Raw genomic sequence first — 24,197 nt, 5'->3', positions numbered from 1 at the left:
GCGCTCTGCTGCCCGGTGCTCAGCTCCGCGTACGCGCTGGTAAGTTGCTCGCCGTGCGCCGGCCGCAACTCGAGACGGTCCTGGCGAGGCTCGGGGTCCCCTGGGAGGGACTGCGGAGCGGAGGCTCGCGTCCCCCGCACCTGAGTTCTGCTCTGCTGCCCGGTGCTCAGCTCCGCGTACGCGCTGGTAAGTTGCTCGCCGTGCGCCGGCCGCAACTCGAGACGGTCCTGGCGAGGCTCGGGGTCCCCTGGGAGGGACTGCGGAGCGGAGTCTCGCGTCCCTCCAGCATCTGAGCTTTTGGATAGTGTCTCCCTTGGACCCGGGATCATCGGCTCCTGCTGCTCTCTTCCGAGTTTGACTGTAGGTGCCGGATGCCTGGAGACACCCCGGTTCTGAAACTTGGGTTTGGGGTCCCAGAACTGTAAATCTGTGGCTGGAGTTTTCCTACTGAGTACACACGCGTTTTGGGGTGTCCCCTTTGGAGGTGACAGTGTGATCCAGCGGAAAGCTGTGTGATCCAGGCTTTCGCTCTGGCTGTGGACTCTCGGAGACTGGAATTGGGGGGCCTCTGCTTTCTGCAAGTTTTGTTGGAAATTTAACCCACAAAGCAGGGGGCCAAAGGTTAGGGTCCCCCAGGCAGGGTTTAGAACCCCCTCCTGCTCTCCCGACCACACACACGGTGCACCCGTGGCCTGCTTCACCCAGGACCCACAGGGAGGTGGGTGTGGTAGGGCATGGAGGGCCCAGCGCACCGCTGCAGGAGACAGTGCTGGAAAGGCTTCCCCGGAGGCGAAGAGAGCCCTGGGGAAAAGTAGAAACCCCAGACCGAGACCGTGGCAGAGAAAGCTAGACAGTGGAGACAAAGGGGCGGGGTGAGAGCCCCAGAGCTGCAGACGCTAATGGGGAGCGATTGCAGAGAGGGCGGGAGGCACAGGCACAAGGTCTCCTCCTGGGCCTGGGCCGAGCCTGGGGACGCTCCTTGGGGAGCACAGCCCCGTCCTGCCCCCAATCCCTAGCCCCGCCCAGGTGCGACACTTGCCCCGCAGAGAGGGCGCTGAGCAGCAGCAGGTCCCAGCACTCTCAGAACCCCAGCTAGGAGGCCGGAGCCTGTTCTGCCCAGGGCTGTGACCTGGAGCCGTCCTTCTGCACACCTCAGCTGTCCCACCTGTAAAAGAGGGTGTCAGAAGCGTTTTCTAACCTCCCCAGTCAGACTCCTCCCCTCCGGCGCCGTGTACCAGTGTGCCCAGTTCTCACAGTGCGGGCTGAGGCAGGACCCCAGAGCCTAAGGTTTCCCCCCAGTGGGGCTACAGAGGGGCCAAGCCGTCCAAGAGCTGAGCTCTTCGTGTGCACCACGTGTGCAAGGTGTGTGCAAGGGTGATGGGGTCTCCCGAGTGCGCCTTGCCCTGGATGGAGCAGGGTTTGGTGGGCGTGGAGTTGGTCGGACTCCGGGCTCCGGGGTTGCGTGTCTGAGCCCACAGTGAGTTCGTGTGGGCTGTGGGTCTGAACGTGCGTTGTGATGCACGGTTGGGCACGCATGTGCGCGTGTGCTGTGAGCATGTGGGCCCCGTCTGTTGTCTTCTGATTTGTATTCAGTAAACGCCTCCATCCTTCCTACTTCCCGACACTGATCTTATCAGCACCTATCAGCCAGCAGCTTACTCTTCCCGGTGGCTGTCTCGGCACTGCACGTCCCCGTTTTTAAATTTATTGTATCTATTTATCTTTGAGCCAGGGTCTCACTCAGTTGCCCAGGCTGGGTTTGAACCTCACAGTCCTCCGGCCTCAGCCTCCCAGAGTGCTGAGATTACAGGCGTGCGCCACCGTGGCCGGCTGTCCTCATCTTCTGGACCCAAATCACACAACCACCAGGACCATTGTTTATTTCCCACTCACCAAGTGCATCTCTGCGTGTGGTAGCCGGGGTCCCCAGAGCCCAACACCACTCTGTGGGGAAGCTGAGCTGTGTGCAAAGGGTTTTCCTGGCTCAGCTGTGAAGGTAGGAGGACAAGAGGGATGCCAGTGAGGGTCTGAGGGTCCTTACTGGGGCACGGACTTCCTGGCTTGGGTCTCGTGGCCCGAGGGGAGGGATGGGTAACCCATCCAGCCACTGGTGTTCTGTGGGCCCCTGGCTCAGCAGGAGCCAGCAGGAGGGTTTCTGTCCCGAGCTGTGCCAGTGCCCACCAGCCTTGGCTGGCCCCAAACCTGTATGCTCCCCAGCCAGCCAGCCCTGTGACCATACCCACTTCTTCATGACCTGGTGCCTTGAGCGGGACAAAGAGCTGAAGAACACCCAGTGCCCGGTCTCAGCTGGTTCCTCCTGCACCTTCAGGGAAGAGGAGGCAGGGTTGGGAGGGGATGGGCCACAGACTGTGGGGAGGAGGCAAAGCATAGGCTCCCCTGGGGCAGTGGCGTCCTAAGGAAACCCCCTCCCCATGGCCACCTTGGCTGCCCCAGGAAGGGGCCAATGGGACTTGAGCAGTGACTGCCCCAGATTCTGAGCCTGAGTCGGTTACAAATGGTCTCTCATTCCCCATTCACGCAGCCATTGATGGGAAGGGCTCTGAACTCCAGGGCTCCTGGGGAAGAGGTAGGATTTGAACCCAGGTCTTCCTATTTCCTGCTCTGATCTCCTTCCTCCAGTAGAGCAAGAGCTGCTTCTGGCAGGAGACCTCCAGATCTCACCCTGCATTTTCTTTTCTTGTTTCTTCTTTTTTCTTCTTTAAAAACAATTCTTTGGCTTTTTTAACTTTTGTTTTCACATTTGTAATTTAATAACTAATACATAAATATATTCATTCTTACAAAAGAGCCAACTAACACAGATTAAAGAAAAGTCCTCCTTGGTGACATTCAAGCCCTAGTCCCTTTCTAGACAAAAGCTGTGGGTTTTGTTTGTCTGTTTGTTTGAGACAAGGTCTCGCTATATAGTTCAGGGTGGCCTCAAACTCATGGCGATCCCCCTGCCTCAGCCTCCCAGAGTGCTAGGATGACAGGCCTGCTTCAGAGGAAACCATTTTTAACACTTTGAGGGTGGGGAGTCCTCCTCCTCTGTGTTTCCCAGTGGTGGTGCTGCTCTGTACATACCAAGGAGATGATGGCTTTGTTCTATTGTGTCCTGTTTGTATCTCTGGTTGGTATTAAATGGTATCAGTATTTTACTTAGGGCTGTGTCTTGTACACCTTTGTGTCAGTTGATATGCATCTATCTTTTTAAATGCTGCATAGTATTCCAAAAAAGTGAGCTTCATGAAGCATTCCCTCGGAATGTACATTAGATTGTTTCTACATTGTTTTCCTCTGCTTGTAAGTGCAGACATATGTGAGAGAGGGTTCCAGGCAGTGGCACCAAAGCTCCTTGAAATGCCCTCTTGTGTCCTCCTGTGACTATTTCCCAGTAGGGTATTTCTAGATTTCATCTTTGCTGGGTCTGAAAGCGTGCACATTTTTCATTTTAATAGCTCTGGCCAAACAGCACTCTAAAAAGCTTTTGCCCGTTCAGACTCACCAAGATCCCCCGGAGGGCCCTCTCCCCTCACCCTGTCTCCTAGGATGTTGGAGGGGTGGGTCCTCTGCTCTACTTTTCGTCCTGATAAGTGGACAGTGACATATCTTTCCTTGTAATTTACCGATTATCCGTGGCTTTGGGGCTTTGTACTTATTTATTATCCACCTTCTCGGACAGCTTGCTCTGGGCCAGTGCCCATCGTTCTGTGGGTTATTTATCCTGTGTCTATTGATCTGCTGAGGCTTTTTATATCACCTGCCCATGGACGCGTCCCCCCCTTCCCGCCGGCGCCCGCTGCCCAGCCCTCCCGGGGACTTCGGTTTTCTCCGGAATGTTTTAATGAGGCGTCAAGTGGCCTCCCCCAGATTCCTGTCGTGGGCCTTCTGGGGACACTCCCTGGCCGTCCAGCCACCACACCAGGAAGGCAGCTATTTCTCAGAGAGGGAGACAGCAAGCCCCAGGAAAAATCAAAGGTAGGGTGGGGCATTTGCCGCCCCTGGAATTGTCTGCAGTTGATGATGGTGTGTCAGGGGAGGAGGCAAGTTTTGCTAAGAACCAGGCTCTGGCCAGCCTCCTGCCGAGGTGATACCTGGGGACCCTGTTCTGCCCACTGGGCCCTGGGACAGGCCCTCCCATCCTTCCCGCCCAGGTAGAGGCTGCCGTGGAGGATCGTGGAGATCCTCCGTGTCCCCGCTCCATCCCGCTCCCTGCCCCGCTGACAGCCAGCTTGGCGTCAGGGTGCCTCCCTCCTGCCAGGAACACAGACAGCCTGTTCAGGAAGGCTGTGAGGTGGGGAGAAGTCGGGGAGCCCGTCCTAGACAGACAGACCGAGGGCAGCAAGGGGCAAGGGAGCAGCCCCAGCCAGCTGGCATGGCAGACACCGGTGGGGTGCCAGTGTGAGTCCCAGGAGTGGAACCTGAAGGCGGGGTGCAGGAAGGCCACAAGGTCACAGGGGCCTCTCCTGCTAGCCAAGGATGCCAGCGCCCAACTCTCTGCCCCCCAGACCTGGGGACAAACAGCCTTGCCAGCACATCGCCACCATCCCCGCTGGGTGAATGGACTCTGCAGAGACACTTGCTCAGCGCAGCAGAGGACTGTGGGCTGGGGACGTCTGCTTTCCTTTCCTTCCCTGCATTCCTGGCCCTCTTTCTAACTGTCCCTTGGCCTCCAGGTGGCCAGGCTGTCCCCGCTCCCACCGTCCTCGCTCTGTGCGGTCCCCAGATTTAGGGGACAACACCCTGGGACAGATGCGGGTAGAAGGAGGAGGCGGGGAACGGTGGCTTCCCTGCTCCTCTGGACGCTGATCTAAGGAAGGGACAAAACACACCTGGGCATCCTGACCGCAGATGCTCTCTCCCTGGAAGACAGCTTCTGTGTCTGCTCCTGTGCCTGTCTGGAGCCCCACAAGTACCAGCTCGATATCCCCAAGCTGCCTGCCACCCCGCTCTGCCAGCTCAGGGTCAGGTCAGGGTGCGTCACCCCATGGGCTCAGGGGTTTGTGGGATCTCGGTGCACACTGAGGCCAGCCCTGTGACACCTGGGTGCTAGGATGTCACCTCAGCCCTAAGCGCTTCGGCTCCTCTGCTCTGTGGGGCTGGGCCAAGGCACTGCTGGGAGGACTGTGCTGGGGGTGGGGTGACAGGAAGGGGCTGCTGGCTGAGGGTGGGGGGTTGCAGCTGTCGCCAGTGTTGCCCCCTTCACCTGGGAAAGAAACTGTCCTTACCCATTACACAGGCCAAGGAGGGTCGTTGCCCCCCAAGCACAGATTTAGGGGTCCTAGCAGTGACCCTGAATCCTGTCAAGTCCTAGGTAGATCCAGGGAGGCACTGGGATGTCCTTCACCCTGAAATCCAGCTGGACACATCCTACCCAGCATGCAGCCCTCGTATTTCCTGCCCTCAGCTCTCCCCAGGGTCTCCTATGCCATCTGCCCGTCTGTCTACCCAGTGTCTCCATCTCCCCCGGGCCTGGCAGGGAAGGGATGACTCTAAGGTGGAACTGACAGCTAGGCGCCCTGCCCCCAAGGTGACCTGTACAGTTTCCTTTACCTTGTGACAGCCCTATGATCACCCTGCTCCAGGACACAGAACCCCAGGTTCCTCGGAGAAGCGGAGGGTACAGATGAGGAAGGGGCAGTGTGAGGGATTCCAGGAGGGCGGCCCAGCTCTGAGGCTTGGGTCTAGGGAACAAGGTTTCTCTTTGGAACCATGCTTTCCTACCTCTGCCTACATTCATGCTAAAGCCCAGAGAAACCAGGCACCAAAAGTGCATGTCCGTAAATCTCAGCACTCTTGAGGCTGAGGCAGGAGGGTTGCCAGTTTGAGTCCAGCCTGGGCAACCTAATCATTTGAGACCCTGCCTTAAAATAAAAAATAAAGGGCTGAGGATAGCTCAGTGCAGAGGCCCTGGGTTCAGTCCCCAGTACTGCAAAACAAAATAAGTGAAGCCCAAGGAGAGGCCAGAGCAAGGCTACCATCCTTGTGGATGAGTGAAAATATTAGGGTACCAGGGAGTTCTAAGAGCACATAGCTTGCCCTCTCCTGACCATGAGAGAATGGGAGAGGGGCCCTTGGCCCTGTGGGGGGCTATATTGGTCACTTTTCCACCCATGGCTGCCTGCCTTGGTATGGGCCATCTGCTGTGGTCACAGAGGGACAGTCTGTCTTTTGGGGGTGTGGGGGCAAGACTGGGGCCTGGGGAGCCAGCCCAGTCCTGAGAGTTTCCCAGAGCTGAAGATAGGAGGCTGTGTGCTCTCTGTGCAGGGCGGAGGGGGTGATATTGGGGTGTGCTAGCGTTGCCCTCAGAGTGGCGATGGTTTGCTGGGGTGGTGTTGGCAAGGTGGCCGTGCCAGTTGTGACCGTGCTGATGGTGAAGTGTTTGCACCAACAGTTGTGGCAGTGGTCAGGGTGGTACCGCTGCTGCCGTGGGATGGTGGCAATACAGGCGGGGAGTGGCAGTGAATTGGGCTGTAACCAGGGTAGGGAGGGCAGGGGACCCCCACTTCCACTGTTGGAAGGACGAGAAGAGATTCAGGCTACAGCTGGTGGCCCCTGGAACCTGGCAAGCCAAGGTGTCCTCCTCCAAGCCTGTCAGGCTGCCCTGGCCAGGTGTAGGAGACTGTGGTGGGGAGCGGGCATTTGGGACCTCTGATCCAGCCCGCCTGGGGTCCTCTGTCCACCTGAGACCCCAGAGACACGGAGAAGCACAGACTTACAGGTGTGAAGGTTAAGAACTGTATGGCTAGACAGTCAGACAGGGCCGCCTTCAAGTAGCCAGCCCGCAAGGTGCCAACAGGGAGGACAATCAAGACACATTCACTGTGGCCGGAACTGTAAAAGGAGACAAACTGCCACACCTACCTAGGATAAATAGCAGCAACTGATATTCTAAATAGGAATCAAGTCACCGTGGTGGGGGCCAAGGCCTTAGTCCAGCCTTTCCAGGAAATATCCCTGACCCCCACCCTTGCTGAAAATCCTTGTGTGCTTGCTACAGTGATTTGCTCCCCCATCTGACCCCCATTTGATCAGTATTACCTGGGTGATTGCACTTGTAATCCTGTTGATTGGTCATGATTTTGCCCCACCTCATGCCCACCTTGTAGTTTTCCACTGGATCTTACAGTTCGGTCCCACTTTGTACCCGCCTCACATGGCTTTGCTGTATAAAACACCTTGGAGAAGAGGGGTGAGCGGGCAACCCACTTTGCGGTCCCCCTTCTGTCTCTCTTAGAAGCTTTCTTTCCCTCAATAAATGTTTCCTACTCTTAAAAAAAAATTGTATGGCATGCTTACAGGAGCACACGCAGCGAACTGCGCTCACAAACACGTGTGCTCACGTGCACACACACACACACACACACACATACACACACACGCGTGCACGCGAGGTGTGATGAGATATACCGTGAATAGGTTTTGTTTTTCTTGGTTTTTGGTTTTTGTTTTTTTGGTACCAGAGATGAAACTTGGGACCTTCCGCTTGCAAGGCAAGCAGCAGCACCACTGAGCTAAATCCCTGGCCCAAATGTTACAAATTTTTAAAAATGTATTACGGTGAAAGACAGATTGCCATTAATTCTCTTCAACAGCCCATCCCCACCCCCGTGGCCCCACTTCAAGCGCACCTTATCCGGTCATTCTTGCCACTCTGAAGCAGTTCTGGAGTCCTCTTTTCTGAGGCTCTTTTAAAAGTGTGATGAAAACACCCATGCTGATTGCCCTCCAGTGGGAAGGCGGCGTGTAGAAGCCTGACGCGGGGTCCTCGTCCACCTTATTCACCAGATCTGGCACCGTGAGACACCTGGCTCCTCCCCAAAGTCAAAATGACCATGAATTCGTTTTGAACCAATTCAGGACATTGAAGCAGCCGCGACAGCACAACTAGAGACAGAGGACTCCAGAGCTGCTTCGGGGGGTGAGCATATTGGAAGCGAGGGATAGGATTTTGAAGGGGATTTGTGACGTGTCTTTTACTGCGGTAATGTGTTCATTTCCAACGATCACTGTATTTTCCGATCACACCGCATGTGCGTTCACACACACGCTGGGCTCCAGGCCTGAGTTCCCTTGCGGGGCAGCGGCCACGCGGGAACTCCCAGGAGCGGGCACACGCGGTGCACACAGTGGCAGAGCATGTGCGGTCGTGCGCACGCGCAGACAGGAGCACGCACGTATGGCTCTCGCTAAGTGAAACCAGCAGAGCCGGCCTCCAGGAGCCAGTGGGAGAGCCTGGCCTGGGAGCCCGCGCGGCCGCCAAGAGACGCGGTCAATTAACTTCTCCCTGCAACCGGGCTCCCTGCCTCCGCCCTCTTCTCTGTCTCCAGCTGCAGGAGGACTGTGCTCTATGGTGTCCAGCAGCAGACACAGCTTTTGGGGGGCAGCGGTGTCCAGAGCCGTGGCCTGTGCCGAGGTCTGGGGGAAGCGGCCCTGACGTGGGAGGGGGTCGCGGCTCTCTGGTGTCTGTGCTCTATGGTGTCCAGCAGCAGACACAGCTTTTGGGGGGCAGCGGTGTCCAGAGCCGTGGTCTGTGCCGAGGTCTGGGGGGAAGCGGCCCTGACGTGGGAGGGGGTCGCGGCTCTCTGGTACCCTCACCACTGTGGGTCAGCACAAGCAGGTACTGCAGTTCTGTGCTGCTTCTCCAGAGCTGCCCCACCCCCACCCCAGGTGCTGCCTTTCCCTTCCCTGAAGTGATCGGGGACTCCCCGTGGGCCTGCAGCATCAAGGAAGGGAAAAGAGCATTCCACCAGGTGCCACAAGCCTGTAATCCCAGCACTGGAGGCTGAGGCAGGAGGACTGCTGTGAGTTCGAGGCCAGCCTGGGCTACATGGCGAGACCCTGCCTCAAAAAAATTAATAAAAAGAGAGAAAGTGGGTCCTGTGACAAAACAGCAGGCACTAAGGCCTGCAGCTGCCAGCAAATCAGGGTGGGCTCCCGAGCAGGAGCTTCCAGGGGTGCCCCCCACCCCACAGTTTCCAGGCAGCTCTTGTTACACTTGCTCTCAGGCCCTAAGGGGAGGCTGAGGCCGAGGCGCCCAGCCTTCCCTAGGGATCCTGGGCTGGGATGGAAAATGGTGACTCCCCTTGTCCCTGAGCCGGCTGGGCCTGTCTCCCCAGTGTTCACCCCTCCTCATCCACACAGTCCCCGCCCATGCCCCCAGCAGGCAGCCCTGTGAGGACTCATCCTGGGACATTCCATCCATTCCCAAGTGCCCCAGGGGAGTGAGCCGGACAGAGAATGTTAGCGGCCCAGCATCCAGGGTCACTGGTGGACAGGCAGGGTACTGGGGCAGGCCCTCGAGGGTGCTACCGCCTGGAACAGTGGCACACGCATGCCTGGGATCCCATCATGGAGAGGCTGAGGCAGGAGGATTGCCAGCCTGGACAACTTGGTGACTTAAAGAGACCCCGTCTCTAGAAAATAAAAAGGGATGAGGAGAAGCTCAGTGAGAAGACCCTGAATTTGATTCCCAGTACCACAGAAAAAGAGGAGTTACATAAGTGGGTTTCTCACGGGGGGCCGGCCTTCCACGTTCCTGAGTGATGACCTCTGGAAAAGGGGAGCCCTTGGGAGAGTCCAAGGTTCGAGGACCCCCTACTGGGTCCCAAAGTCCTGCTGCTGCCTGCAGTCTGACCCTTGGCTCTGCAGGCAGACACAGATGATGTCTTCACCAAAGAGGAGCAGATCTACCTGCTGCACAGAGCCCAGGCCCAGTGTGACAAGCTGCTCAAGGAAGTCCTGCGGACCTCAGGTGGGCGGGGCTAAATGAGGGCGGGGCGATGAGGCTGAAGGGTCCAGGAGTGGGGGGAGAGGCCCAGTAGAAGGGTCAGCAGTAGGGACCTGAAATGGGGTCGGTAGACTAGCATGTGGTCAGCAGGTCCTTGGGCCTCTGGTCCCCGTGCTCAGGCCCCTGTGCTGCCCACACACCCTAGCCCTTGGAACCTCAGACACACTCTTCCCAATGTCCTCAGAAGACAGTTGGGAGGGCTTGCAGGACCAGGACTGTCCCAGGATGCCTGTAGCTCCTAGGGAGATCCTCAAAGGCCACATTGCCCCAGGCAGGCCAGCACCAAGCCCTTGACAGCTTCAGAAGGAAGGGCTATCAGGACCCCTCAGAGAAGAGGGGGAGGTCTTTGAAAGAGGCCCCATGGTGCTGTGCAGGCAGGCACAGTGACAAAGGCTTGTAGTCCCGGGCACTTGGGAGGCTGAGGCAGGAGGAGTGAAAGTTTGCTGTTGGCCTGGGCAATTTAGTAAAAATTAAAAAGGGCTGGGGGGGGGCGCGTAGCCCAGTGGTAAGTGCTTAGCCAGCATGATCGAGGCCCTGTGTTTGATACCCTGTAGTGCAAGGAAAGAAAAGGCCTTTGGGCCAAGGAGAAGGCAGAGGGCTCCAGGTTGGGAAGGACTGAGCATCTGTGGGGTTGGATGGAGAGCAGGTGGGGATGGGACAAGGCTGTGTCATTGCTTGCAAGAGGGGCTCTTGGGCCACACAGGCCTCTTTGGGAGCCCTGCCAGGGGGAGAGGCAGCACCAGCCTAAGCCCCCAGAGGTAGGTCTCACCCTGCTCTTCCCATGAATCTGGCAGCAGAGATGGGGCCTCGGGACACTGGTCCAGGCCCGGGGACTTCCCCGCAACCTGAAGACCCCTGGGCCCCGACTGCCTGAGCTCCCAGAGCAGATGCACATCCACACAGGTGCACACCACGACACACTCTAGCTAGCTCACCTTCGACCAGTTCAGTCTCCTCCTGGCAAGCACCCGGCCGTTTGTAAAGCATGCCCTCAGCCCTCATCTCTGGGCAGGGGACAGATGCCCTGGTCCAAGGAGGTGTCTGAGGCTGGAATCCACCCCGGTTCTGCCGCTGCAGCCCCCTGACAGCTGTAAATGCCCTGATTTCTGCAGCCAACATAATGGAATCGGACAAGGGATGGATGTCAGAGTCCACATCCAGAAAGCCCAGGAAAGAGAAGGCATCTTCAAAGCTCTACCCTGAGTCCAAGGAAGACAAGGAGGTGTTTGCTGGCAGAAGACACCGAGGTATGGCATCCTTCTGAGTCGCCTGTCCCCACCAGTTGTGTGAGTTGGTGTGGAACATGGAAAGGAAGGTTCCATGGCTGCTTCCCCCAGAAGCAGGGCAGGGGCTAGGAAGAGGCGGCCCAGGCAAACTGGAAGGGATTTGGGACCGCAGGAGATGGGGTCACCATCAACCTGAGTATAGCCCTAGAGAGAAAGAGAACAGAATCCTGAGAGACGGGCAGAGAGAGATGTGGAGAGACAGAAAATCGCAGAGGGGACCGGGAGGCACAATCTGGAGGTGCCGGGTGGCACACAGTGGGGAGGGTCAAAGAGCCACAGTGAAATAGTAGGGCAGCCACGGAGGGGCAGGGACGGTGGGACAGGCAGGGAGAAGAGGAGGGACCGAGAAGCAGGGTTGCATTGTCCCTCCGGGAGGTGAGCAGAGACTAACACAGCCCAGGCTGTGGCCACAGGGCCGGTTAGAACCGGCCGGGTGGGCAGCGGATTCCAGATGGGCCACATCTGGGAGCCTGTGGTCACCCTGTGGCTCCCCAGGGACCAGAGGGAATTGTGAGCTTGGCCGGGTGGGGTTGGGAATATGGCGCCCAGGACAGAGAGCCTTTCACCAAGTTGGGCGGGTCTGGCCGTAGAGGCAGCCATCCAGGGAGGCTGGAGAGTCCTGTGGTCGGAGGACAACTGCAATCCCTGCTGGGGGGGGGGGAGAGGAAGCCGCCCGAATGCTGGGGCAGAGTGTGGACCATGCAGGGCTGGGGACCCAAAAGGGTGTGTCACCCTGCTTTGGATCTGGGCAGCAAGTGCTAAGATAGCACTTAGCCTCCATGATGGTCTGGGAGTCTCATAGCAGGTCTCGGGATGACCTTGGAGGCCAGTGAGAGTGCAGGTCAAGCCCAGTTTCCACGTGAGAAAGTGGAAATACAGAGCAGCGACACCTGGGTGAGGTCAGCAGCTCACCTGAGCCCAGCAGGCATTAGAATCAGACTTCCTGCCTGCTGTCCATGGTCCCTGGAGAAGGTTCCCTGGGGACCCCCCCCCAGTCAGTCTGCACACCTGCCCTTCCCCGGGGACACGACACTGGAGCAGGGACAGAGAGAGGGGAGCAGCCTGACTGGGCTCCATCACCATTTCTTGGACCTTCTCCAGACCACCTGGAGGATGGGGCCAGTACGTGCTGGGCACAGCGGAAGTCAGGGCCCCATACATTCTGTCCAGGATGAATGTTCACAGGCCTGGACTGCACTTGTCCTGGGTCTCACGTGGGGATCTGACGGTCCCTGGGGGTCCCCTACCCTGCCTCTCTCTGGGCACAGGACGACCCTGCCTGCCGGAGTGGGACTACATCGTGTGCTGGCCCCTGGGGGCTCCGGGTGAGGTGGTGGCTGTGCCCTGTCCTGACTACATCTACGACTTCAATCACAAAGGTAAGGCCGGCGCAGTGGGATGGGTTCCCTGGGTGCAGGGCTTGGATCTCAGGGCCCTCTGCCCACCCTGACCCTCCCACCACCTAACAGGCCATGCCTACCGACGCTGCGACCGCAACGGCAGCTGGGAGGTGGTGCCCGGGCACAATCGGACATGGGCCAACTACACCGAGTGCCTCAAGTTCCTGACCAACGAGACTCGGGAGCGGGTGCGAGCCCTTCCGGCCCCATGAGTGACCCCCACCCGGCCTTGATTCCTACCTGGATTCCTCCCGCAGCCTGAGCCTGGCCTAACCCTTGCCTCTGGCTCCTCAGGAATCCCAGCTAACCGTGTCTCCCCTCCTGCACAGGAGGTGTTCGACCGCCTGGGGATGATCTACACCGTGGGCTACTCCATGTCGCTGGCCTCCCTCACGGTGGCCGTGCTCATCCTGGCCTACTTCAGGTGGGTGGTGTGAGGGAGTGGGCCATGGGGGTGGGCGTGGTTTGGGGATGGCGGTGGGCCTATTGGGGCGCTGGACGAGGGCGGGTGCGGCTTGGGCAGGGTTTGTTGGGGTGGGCGGGCCACGTACTTTAGGGGCGTGGTTTGCCCCAGGGCATTGGCGGTTTGGAAGGAGGGGTAGCTCTTGGGCGGGGCCGAGGCGCAAGCCCACCGGTGAGGCGTCCTTATCCTGTCCGCGACCCCTACCCACGGTGGGGCCGCACCCCCGCAGGCGGCTGCACTGCACACGCAACTACATCCACATGCACATGTTCCTGTCCTTCATGCTTCGCGCCGCCAGCATCTTCGTGAAGGATGCGGTGCTGTACTCGGGCTTCACCCTGGACGAGGCGGAGCGCCTCACCGAGCAGGAGCTGCACTTCCTCGCCCAGGCGCCCCCGCCACCCGCCGCCGGCTACGTGAGTGCCCAGCCTGGCCGCGCAGCCTTCCCGCCCTGTGCAGCCCACGTGCCTGGCCTCCCACTGCCACCCTGCGCTTCAGGACCCAGCCCCAGCTCTGCCTCCCAGGCCTCAGCGGCCCGTGCTCCTGTCACCCCGGGCTCCTGGCCAGGGCCCCCTAAGCCCACCCCAGCCCCTTGCTTTATGGCAGCTCCTGTCCCACCCCTGCCCTGCCCTGCCCTGATGTCCCCAGCTAAGGCTGCCCCCGGCTAATACAGCTGGTCTTCTAGGTGGGCTGCCGGGTGGCGGTGACCTTCTTCCTTTACTTCCTGGCCACCAACTACTACTGGATTCTGGTGGAGGGGCTTTACCTGCACAGCCTCATCTTCATGGCCTTCTTCTCTGAGAAGAAGTACTTGTGGGGCTTCACAGTCTTCGGCTGGGGTACGCAGGGCGAGGGGGCACCCCCAGGAGTAAGGCGTCCACATGTGCCATGGCTGGGGGCTCATCTGGTGTCCGTGGCCCAAGTTTGCTCACCCGAGGCAAGATTTCCCTGGTGGGGGCTCAGCCCAGGAGAGGGGGAGGGGAGACCCGCAGGTCCAGGTTCTGCTTGGGACCCTGGGGATCTGTAGTCAGGTCAGCCTGGGGCTCCGTTGGAGTCTGGAGCCCCGTGGGCCAGGCCAGTGTCTGTCCCCTTCTAGGTCCTTTGCCCATCTGGGCTTCTGCGGCCCCTCTGGAGAATGGGTTCCTGGGTCTCCACGCTGCTCCCAGCCCCCACAGGCCCTTGGATCTGGTTACCGATAATTGTCCGTTATTGTTGGCAGCTCAGGAGCTTGGCTGGGCTCCTGGGCAGCTGGCCAGGCTGCATAGGGGTGGGGTCAGGTGGCTGGAGCCCTCCCACACTCAACACCCAGAGGCCCTGGGGTCGAAACCTCCCTGCCTCCTGGCACACCCGCTCCCTCCCGACCTCCTCAGGGGCAACCCTCAGAGCTGCGGACACCTGGCTTGGTCAAAGGAGCTGACACAGGCTCTGGGGCCTAGAGGTGTCTGGGTGGCAACATGAGGTCCAGGAAGCATACAGAACGCTGGGGTTCAGCTCTTTCCTCCCACACACCGGAGTCACCCTGTCCCTCCAAGGATGCACTAAGCCTAGAAGGGGGGCTCCCTTCCCAAAGGCAAAGCTCACTCCAAGGCACCATGAGCCATCTGAGCTGGCCCAGACGGGATACTTGGGGTTCCCTGTGGCCCCTGCCAGGCCTGGGGAAACACCCCTTCTCCCAGCCAGCCTTACCCATGTGGGCTGGGGCTTTCAAGCCAGGTGGAGGTTGTAAGAGGACACAGCGTGCTGTGCATGGCTCCCTCCGAGGGCAGAGCTGTGTGCTACAGGGAGGGGAGGGACAGCTGGTTGGTCCTGGGCAAGCTGGTGGCCCCTGGTTATTTTGCCACGTGCTCAGCAGGCAAGCATGGGTACGTGTGGGAGACAGAACCAGGCAGGGTCCCAGTGCTGGAGCCCCTAGGAGAAGGTGTTAGGCAGCACAAATGGGATTTGGCTTCGTCTCTAGCCGCCCGTGTGCCGGGGTGAGCAAGGAAGCTGGGCTGTCAGCCCCTCACACCACACCCTCTGTGCCCACAGGTCTGCCCGCCGTCTTCGTGGCTGTGTGGGTCAGTGTCAGAGCCACGCTGGCCAACACTGGGTAGGTCCGGCTGGAGAAGGGGACTGGGTGCCGCTGACACAGGCAGGAAACACCCCTTGGCTCCCTGCTCCTCAGGAAGCCTGTGCCCTGGCACTACTGAGTGGTCCCTAATTCTAGCCAGGAACCCCCTGGGGCCTGTGAAGGTGGCTTCCGGCCTGGCCACACCCCCACCCCCGTCCTGGTAGGGAGGGGCTGGGCTCCAATGCCTCCCTCAACCTCCCCCAGGTGCTGGGACTTGAGCTCCGGGCACAAGAAGTGGATCATCCAGGTGCCCATCTTGGCCTCCGTTGTGGTGAGCAAGGGTGGGTGGTGGTGTGGGTGCAGGCCCCAGGAACACCCCGACAAAGGACACAGGGCTTCCCTGGACCCTGGGGACTGGCCAGCCCTCAGTGCGGTCCAGATGGGAGCAGAGAACCACCTGGAAGTGAAGTGGCCAAGCCTGTGGATGGGTGTGGGTGGCAGAGTCCCTGCCCCAGGCTGTGAGGGCGCAGCCCCAGATACTCAACTGCTCCCTCGCAGCTCAACTTCATCCTGTTCATCAACATCATCCGGGTGCTGGCCACCAAGCTGCGGGAGACCAACGCGGGCCGGTGTGACACTCGGCAGCAGTACCGGTAAGGTTCAGGCGGGTGTGGGCTTCAGGGTCTCTGGTGGCCACCACATCCTACACAAGGGCAGGACCAGGCCCCTGTCATCCGGCTGACCCTACTACTGGCCCCCAGAGCCCACGTGGCATCAGGCCCTGCTCCAGAGGTGGGACTTGGATGGGAGGACAGGCGCAGGCCTCCGCTCAGAGAGCTGGCGGGGTGGGGTGGCCGTGCTTGCCGGGGGATAGGGTGCACCTGACCTGCCCGCCCTGTGGCCAGGAAGCTGCTCAAGTCCACGCTGGTACTCATGCCGCTCTTCGGCGTCCACTACACCGTCTTCATGGCCTTGCCCTACACCGAGGTCTCAGGGACTCTCTGGCAGATCCAGATGCACTACGAGATGCTCTTCAATTCCTTCCAGGTTCGCGCTGACCCCGGTCAGGGCGGGCAGGTGGGCGGGCAACGATGGCAGTGGCCCTCATCCCACACACCTCTCTCCACAGGGATTTTTTGTTGCCATCATTTACTGTTTCTGCAACGGTGAGGTAAGCAGTGGGCAGCACTGGGGTGGGGGCAGCAGGACTCAGAGGGGCTGGCCTGGTCTTATGCTTGTCCCTCTGCTCTTCCTGCCCATTCTGTTACTCAGCTAGACCACCCAGGGGTGTTTTCAAAGCAGAGAGGGGTGTTCTTGGAAGATTCCGACCCAGCGTGCACTAGGATTTGGGGGCTTTTCAGTCTGGCAGGGCCGAGCATCTTCCCAGAATTCTCTAACCCAGACCAAGGGTGCAGCCACCTCTGGGCATGTGAGCCTTGTGGATTCTGGGCGAGCCAGCTGCCTGCGGACGGACACCATATTGAGGGGTGACACTGGCCTTGGCCTGGCAGTTGTCCAGTAATGAGCATCACTCAGCACTGGGAGGGCGTTGCAGAGGCAGGGATAGTGCTGGAGTGGGGACACCACAGCAGAGGGTCAAGGGCAGAACTGACTGCTCCCATCCTGCCACTCCAGGTACAGGCTGAGATCAAGAAATCATGGAGCCGCTGGACACTGGCACTGGACTTCAAGCGCAAGGCGCGCAGTGGGAGCAGCAGCTACAGCTATGGCCCGATGGTGTCGCACACAAGCGTGACCAATGTTGGTCCCCGAGGGGGACTCGGCTTGCCCCTCAGCCCCCGCCTGCTGCCTGCTGCCACCACCAACGGCCACTCCCAGCTCCCTGGCCATGCCAAGCCAGGGGCCTCAGCCCTTGAGACGCGGGAGGCCACAGCAGCCACCACGGCCGCCCCCAAGGACGATGGATTCCTCGCTGGCTCCTGCCCAGGCCTGGATGAGGAGGCCTCAGGGCCTGAGCGGCCACGCCCACTGCTACAGGAAGAGTGGGAGACGGTCATGTGACAGTGCCGGGTTGGACCTGTGGGCACAGGCGGCCAGACGGATGGACTGAGTGACCGGTGGATGGGTGGCTGCCCACTCAGGGCTGGGCCAGGAGGAAACGGGAAAAGAGAAAAAAGAAAAAGGAAGTGGTATGTGGCTTCCTATGTTCTGAACTGGGGGTTCACTCCAGGGAGGGAGGGGTCTGGGAGCCATCGGGGAGTTAGGGGGAGCTCACCCAGAAGTAGGCCTTGGGAGTCATCCCTCGGCAAGGGCAGGGGAGGATGGTGGTGCACCCCTGTAATCCCAGCACTGGAGGCTGAGGCAGGAGGATCACTGGGAGTTCAAAGCCAGCTGGGTTACATAGCAAGACTCTATCAGACAAACAAAACAAAACTGGAAAGGCGACACTGGCTGGGATCCCGAGGAGCTAGGCAGACCCTTTGGGATCTGGTCTGAACTTGTCCTTCCCCTGGCACCGCTGCCACCCTATCTGTTGGAGATGAGGCTCCTGCTGCCCCATGACTGCCCCCAGGGATGTCAGGCCTAAGGCCCCACCTCTGAAGGGACCTCTCTATGCTGGCTGGCAGCCACACAGGGAGCTCTGTCCACAGCCTCCAGCTACCAAACAGGTGGCAGGGGAATCACCCAGGCTGGCAGGGAGGGTGGGCAGAAGTCCCTGGCTGGGGCTGTGGGGGTCACCAAGCGTCCCCACTTACCCCCTCACCTGGACCCTGTCCATTCCAGCATGACGCAGGCCCCACCAGGCCAGCCCATATCCATGCCTGCCTGTGCTCTGGCTTTGCCTAAGTTGGCACCTGCCATGGCTTCCCATCCCACCTTGAGCCACTGGCTCTTCTCCACGGACCTCACCCAGAGGTCCATGCACTGGGGCCAGCTGAGGGTTGTGAGGTGCAAGACAATGAACTCACTTAGGCCGTGGTACAGGTCCAGCCCCACCTGCCAGGTATAGGGCCCAGTACCCCACGGTGCTCTTGGTGACCTGCAGAGGAAGGCTGGAGAGGTGGCCAAGGCCAGGTGTCCTGGGGGGCCAGAGGAACACCAAGCACTTCTGTGGCTACTGGGAGCCATTGGCGATGGTAGAGGGAGAGCAACAAGGTACAATCAGGACCTAGAGCAGTCCCCATCCCAACGTGGAGGCCAGAGGAGGCTTTGGGGTGGGAAGAAAGGAAGCTGAGCAGGGAAATGGAGGTCAGGGAGGAACCTGGGTGAGGTGCTCTCAGGTCTGGATGACCCAGCCTGGCTCAGAGCTTTGGGACTCCCCAGACACTGGCCTCCAGGGATGTGTCCTGCACCTGTGGACAAGTCAGTGTCCAGAGTGGGCTGGGCCTCATGGCCTCATCTATACACCGTACCTAACACTGTCAGACCAAGCACTTCCAGGTCGGGGCCCCTCAGGCACCTGGGCACCTTAACTTTAGAAGGACCCCAGCCCCGGGACAGGGCTGTGCTTCCCCTCAATTAACTGGATCATTAATGGGGAGGGGAATCTGCTTCTTTTAGTTCTTTATCTTTCTGGGTTTGAAAGGTCCCATTTCAGGCCAGGCCCAGGGCTCTCCTCTAAGAAGCTCACCCCTGACAGATGCCCGCCACACAGCTGGACCTCTGGCCTCAGTGAGGGACAGGACGGCAGCCTAGCCGGCTGCACGCAGAGGCCCCTGTGCCCTGCTGGCCGTCCAGGTGTTGGCAGAGGAAGTGGGATCCCTCAGCGGGCCTGGCAGGCAGTCAGGACCCTGTTTGCCTTGCGCAGTGGCTGGAGCCAGGTGGTCACTTCTCCCTTCAAGGCCCCATGGCCCAGCCAAGCCGCAGGGAACACGTAAACACCAGCCGGGCAGGGCAGCAGCGGGCAGGAGGAGGGCAGCTAGAGACCCCAGTCCTCATGGGGCCCGATCCAGCTCCCACCTGTCCGCGGATGTGCAGGGCACTGCTCCTCTGGCCAGCTTCCCAAGCCCAGGCTTAGGAGAAGGAACTCTGTGAAAGGGCAGAAAGTGTTGACTTTTTCTGAAATGGGGTCTAAGTTGCCCAGGCTGGCCCCAAACTTGTAGTCCTGCTGCTTCAGCCTCCCAAGCAGCCTGCTGAAGAGGGACCTCAGAGGCTGCTTGCAAGGAACAAACCCCACCTCAAGGGGTATAAGCAGCCCACAGCCTCTGCTCAGAGGGGTCCTGGGGACCCAAGGCCTGAGCTGGGGCCCATCCTGGGGGACAGCGTGGTGCTCCACATTCGGTCCTCACCCGGGGAGAACACAGAACTCCACACAGAGGGCAGGGGGCCATGACCCTGCTCCCTCCAGGGATCGGAGAAGACCCAGGGTGTTCACAGGGCACAGCCCTGTGCTGGGGATCTGAGAGGGTCTGGGCTCTGCTGTGGTTGTGAGGAAGCTGAGGTAGACACAGTGGTGCACACCTGTAATTCCAGCTATGCCGGAGGCTGAGGCAGGACAATCACAGAGAGTTCTGGTCTCAATTTAGGAAATATTATGGGGGACTGGGGATATATGTAGCTTAACGGTAGAGCATTTGCTTAGCATGAAGGCCCTGGGTTGGGTCCCTGGGACTGCCCAAGGGTGCTAGGAAGGACCCAGGTGCTGGGCAGCACTGGGACTCAGGCCAGGTCGGCCCAGCTCCTTTCCCCTATTCCCTCCTCAGTCAACTCCAGGAGGGCGATGCCAGCCTCCAGAGCAGCCGACTGGACCAGGGCCGACCATGGCCAATGAAAACAGGCCTTGGCTGGGGGCTGATGGCCTGGTCCAGGAGGAGCGGGGACTCCAGAGCGCCACAGGGGCCCTGGCCTAGCTGGCTCAGTGTGCGTGCTGTGTGGCCCTGGGTAAGCCACCTGTGCTCTCTGGGCCTCAGCTTTTCAGGTCAGGTCTCGACCTAAGTCCTCAGGCTGAGATTTAGCAACCTAGATAGGGGCCCTGTCCTTTCCTGGGGCAGACCTGAGACCTTCAGGACTCAAAACCAAGGCGTCCCTAGGTTCCTTCCTGCAGCATCGTGGTTGGGCAGGTGTGGAGACCAAGGGGTGTGTGCAGACCTTACCTGCCCGGGAACTTGGGGTCAGCACCTCAAGGAAGGACAGGGGCCAGGGCCCAGGAGACATGAGACCAGGTTCCAGGCCTGCGACGTCCTTCCCAGCCTTGATTCCTCATGCTGGGCCCTGCCCATGCTGAGGAGCCTTAGGTTTGGGGGGCTGATGGCCAGGCCCAGCAGGGGAGAAGCAGGGGGAGCCACTGGGGTGAGGGAGCCTGTGGCTCTGGTGGGAGCTCTGCAGATGGACACCTCCCATTGCCAGCCCTGGGCTCCTCTGGCTTTGCTCAGGAAGGCGGGGTGAGGTCAGGCTGGAGGAGGAGCTCTGGGCCACCCCGTGAGACCAAGGGGTGTGTGCAGACCTTACCTGCCCGGGAACTTGGGGTCAGCACCTCAAGGAAGGACAGGGGCCAGGGCCCAGGAGACATGAGACCAGGTTCCAGGCCTGCGACGTCCTTCCCAGCCTTGATTCCTCATGCTGGGCCCTGCCCATGCTGAGGAGCCTTAGGTTTGGGGGGCTGATGGCCAGGCCCAGCAGGGGAGAAGCAGGGGGAGCCACTGGGGTGAGGGAGCCTGTGGCTCTGGTGGGAGCTCTGCAGATGGACACCTCCCACTGCCAGCCCTGGGCTCCTCTGGCTTTGCTCAGGAAGGCGGGGTGAGGTCAGGCTGGAGGAGGAGCTCTGGGCCACCCCGTCCCTTCTCAGCCCGCGTGCATCCAGTTGAACCCCACCCACCCCACCCCATCAGGGTCTGGCATCCGAGGCCCTTTGCCGGCTCTTCTCTGCCCGCCAAGACAGCCTGTCCCTGACCCCACAACCCCCTAGCAGCCAGAAGGGAAGGGTGATCTTGGTGTGGCCACTGTCACTACCTGCCCCGGCGAGCTCACTGGTGTCGCAGGATGGGGGTGAGGTGGGTGTCGGTTTCTGTGTGTTTGCAGGGGTGTGGGCGCTTGTGTCTGTTTGTATTTGTATGTGTGTCTGTGGTTCCATTTGAATCATACCCATGTCTGTGTGTGTGCCATGTATTCGGTTTGTATATACGTGTATATTTGTGGTGTGTTTGCGTGTGTGTGTCTGTGTGCGGACCCATGGTCTGCAAATGCCGCCTGTGGGTGGAATTTGGCTCCCAGACACGTTTGGTTTGGCTTGGCCCTCACAGTATTTTCAACATCTTGAGCCAACATTTAAAAATCAGGATATTTCACATAAAAATTCAGCTTTCCAGCTTCTCTGAAAAATTCAGAAGCCCTGGCAGCTCCTGTCCTGCGTTCCCATGAGGCCACTCTGCTCCTGAGCCTCGCGGCCTGCCCCATCCTCCTCCTGCAGACTGGCCCGCTTGTCTTGCCGCCAGGGCCCTCAGAATGGCGGGATTCAGGACCCCAGGGCATGTGGCCGCACTGGACAGGATCCTGGCCACCAGGCCATGTGTGCAAGTGTGAGTACGTGAGGTCTGCATGTGTATGGTGCGCGGAACGCACGTGAGTCAGGCTGCGGAGGAGGCAAACCTGAGTGCGGCAGTGTGTGCACAAAAGCTTGCATATGGCCTGTGTGTGCACATGCGTGTGCATGGGGTGTGGCCACACGGAGTGTGTGAGCCACTGTGGTCTGGTGCGCTCTGCACAGGGGCCTCTTCCGGCCTTTGAGGGGGAGTCGGATTCCCGGCTTCTGGCTGGGCTGCCTTGCGGGATTTATTTCTGTCTCGGTGCCCACTGGAGGCCTGAGTAATGGGAACATTTAAGAAAACCAGTAAGTTTGTACAGGGGGCAGTCTGACCGGGAAACTCAGCCCGACGCAGGCCCGGCCCATGGCTGCTGGAGCCTGAGGCCAGGCCTGAGCCCAGGAAGGAGGTGGCTATGGGGCTCAGCATGCACACCTACATGCCCGTGGGCTGCCCACTTCTACCCCAACCCACCTGCGGGTCCCCGGGCCAATGCTGGGCACTTTGACAGCATGGCGCCATGCAGCAGGTGTTTGGGGCAGGTCCAGGGACCGAGGGTCCTGAACTTCAGAGGCTGAGGGGCGCTGTCCCAGCCAGACCACAGTGGGTCCACAGCCCCAAGGTTCTGTGCGTGCAGCCTCTGGCACACACAGGCCCTCTGCGGCCCAAGGTGGGGTGAGCCATGGTGACCTGGGAGGGCCCAGCTGTCCTCGGGGCAGGGAGGGCACACAAGACCCCCACCCAGACCTGGCGCTACTGAGTGCCTGGAACCTGCTCTGGTCCGGGTGGCCTAGACGCAGGATGCACAGGGGACACACGAAGTGGGGTGACGGGCTGGCTGCAGGCCTCTTTGCCAGGCAGAGGGGAGCACAGGCGGGAGGATCTGTGTTCCTCTCCCCAAACCCAGCCATGCCCCTGCTGCCCCCCAGTGGCCATGGGAGGATGGGGGTGGGCTCCTGGGACGCTAAGTGGCTCTGAGGGCCCCAGGAGGTCTCAGGCAGTGGGTGGGGGCAGGGTGGAGAACGAGTTCTTTTGGGCTGATCTGAGCGAGGGAAGGGTCAGGCAGTTGCTCCTGGGAGGCAGCAATGTCACCCTGTCACACACGGGGTGTCACCCACACCTGGACCAACACCCAGGACGAGGCAGGCTCTTGGGAAGGTGTCAGTCAGTGACCAACTCCCCCAGCAATTTAGGAGGTGGGCAGAGCCACAGCAGGCCCTGCAGCAGGTGAGGGGCATCTCACCAATGTAGTCCGTGAGGCAGCGGGGCGTACAGAGCACCCACAGGGCAGGGGTGCCAGGCTGGATGTTGGTTTCCCCTTGCAAGGCCCTCACTCCTCGTCCAGGGTTACAAAGGCCTTTTGCTGGCTGGTGCTGCCTGCTCCTGGAGGCCCAGGCCTGCGATCCCAGGCGTCACTTCCACCCAGCCCCCTTTTGCAGGCAGGGGGAACCCAGGGCCTGGTGCTTGCAAGTGTACACACGACCCCTGAGCTGAACCCCAGGCCCTCTTGCGGCCTGCCTTTTGACCCTGGGTCTTATTCCGAGTCAGGGTCTTGCTATAGAGCCCAAGCAAACCTTAAATTTGAATTGATCCTCCTGCCTCAGCCTCCTCAATGCTAGGATTATAGGCGTGTGCCACTATACCTGGCAGACCCTGGATCTGGATCTTGGGATCAGTGAGCCAATCTCCTGTCCTGCTGCCACTGAACATGCCAGGCCTGACACCTCTCCTGAGATAAAGAGGCCAGGTTTCCTGGAAAACCCCAAGCAGGCGGAGCCTGGAAGCCTGGGAGGTTATTTAGGGACACACTGGGGAGGTGCCTGTAAACTAGGTAGCAACAGGCACAAGGGTCACACAGGTCCTCCCCACCTTTGCCTCAAACCAATTCCAGGACTCACTGTGATCAACTATCCCCCCTGGTCTTCCATAAGCTTGTGATCCAGTCTTCAGAATGCCTGTTCTATCTTACTTTTAGGGCCAGGGATTTAGCTTAGTGGTTCTGCTGCCTTCCTCCCAACTACAAGACCCAAGTTCAATCCATGGTACCAAAAAACAAGCAAACAAACTAAAAAACTACATATCTTACTTTTAAACCCAGAAAGCACTTTTTTTTTGTACTGGGGATAGAACTCAGGACCTACCACTTGCAAGGCAGGCACAGTGCCACTGAGCTAAGACCCCAGCCAAGCACACATTTTAACATGTTGTGTTAGACAACTTTCCATTATTGTAACAAAATGCTTGAGACATCAATTTAAAGAGAGCAAAGGTTTATCTTGGCTCACAGTTGAGGTTCATTCATGATGAGCTAGACCTGTGGCAAGGCAGCCTGTCATGGGCAGAGCATAAAGGTGCAAGCTGCTCACCTCATGCCCTCCAAGGCCCCATATCTCCTTTCAGGGCATGCGCCCACTGATCTGACTTCCTGCCCCAAGGCCCCACCTCCTACAGCTTCTACAACCTCCCTGTAGCCTTCATAAGACTCCAACTTTGAGCTCCAGGAAAACACAACAAAAACAGCAGACTATATCCTACTTTTCCAGTTTCCTTGCTTGCCATTTGTATTTTTTAAAAATCTTTTGTGGGGTACTGGGGATTAAACACGGGACCTTACATTTGTGAGGCAGGCAGCAGAACCACTGAGCTAAATCGCCAGCCCCTAAACCTTTGTATTTTAAAATATAGAATCACAGGAAGTTGAAAGAACACAGAGAAGTCCCATGGTACAT

At 59.4% G+C, this 24,197-nt stretch overlaps 1 protein-coding gene across 3 annotated transcripts in view; it reads left to right on the top strand.

The window, feature by feature from the left end:
* The window catches only part of Pth1r (parathyroid hormone 1 receptor), a 21,219-nt gene extending 4,083 nt beyond the window's left edge, over window positions 1–17,136 (top strand). For 2 of the 3 annotated variants that reach the window (XM_010624356.3, XM_010624354.3), the window contains 13 exons: window positions 9,652–9,754; window positions 10,903–11,037; window positions 12,345–12,455; window positions 12,546–12,664; window positions 12,806–12,900; window positions 13,169–13,355; window positions 13,625–13,778; window positions 14,968–15,028; window positions 15,254–15,320; window positions 15,548–15,642; window positions 15,895–16,036; window positions 16,119–16,160; window positions 16,625–17,136. In XM_010624356.3, the coding sequence (XP_010622658.1) occupies window positions 10,911–11,037; window positions 12,345–12,455; window positions 12,546–12,664; window positions 12,806–12,900; window positions 13,169–13,355; window positions 13,625–13,778; window positions 14,968–15,028; window positions 15,254–15,320; window positions 15,548–15,642; window positions 15,895–16,036; window positions 16,119–16,160; window positions 16,625–17,011 (1,587 nt within the window). In that variant the 5' untranslated portion in view covers window positions 9,652–9,754; window positions 10,903–10,910 and the 3' untranslated portion in view covers window positions 17,012–17,136. Of the gene's footprint in view, window positions 1–7,788; window positions 7,922–9,651; window positions 9,755–10,902; window positions 11,038–12,344; window positions 12,456–12,545; window positions 12,665–12,805; window positions 12,901–13,168; window positions 13,356–13,624; window positions 13,779–14,967; window positions 15,029–15,253; window positions 15,321–15,547; window positions 15,643–15,894; window positions 16,037–16,118; window positions 16,161–16,624 lie in introns of those variants that run through there. The other variant, XM_010624355.1, reaches the window with a different exon arrangement.
* The last annotated feature ends 7,061 nt before the right edge of the window (window positions 17,137–24,197 follow it).

This window comes from Fukomys damarensis, unplaced genomic scaffold, assembly GCF_012274545.1.
Source record: "Fukomys damarensis isolate Sample0158 unplaced genomic scaffold, DMR_v1.0_HiC HiC_scaffold_12, whole genome shotgun sequence".
NCBI lineage: Eukaryota > Metazoa > Chordata > Mammalia > Rodentia > Bathyergidae > Fukomys > Fukomys damarensis.
The sequence above is the reverse complement of the archived record's forward strand: the minus strand, read 5'-3'. Positions and strand labels throughout refer to the sequence as shown.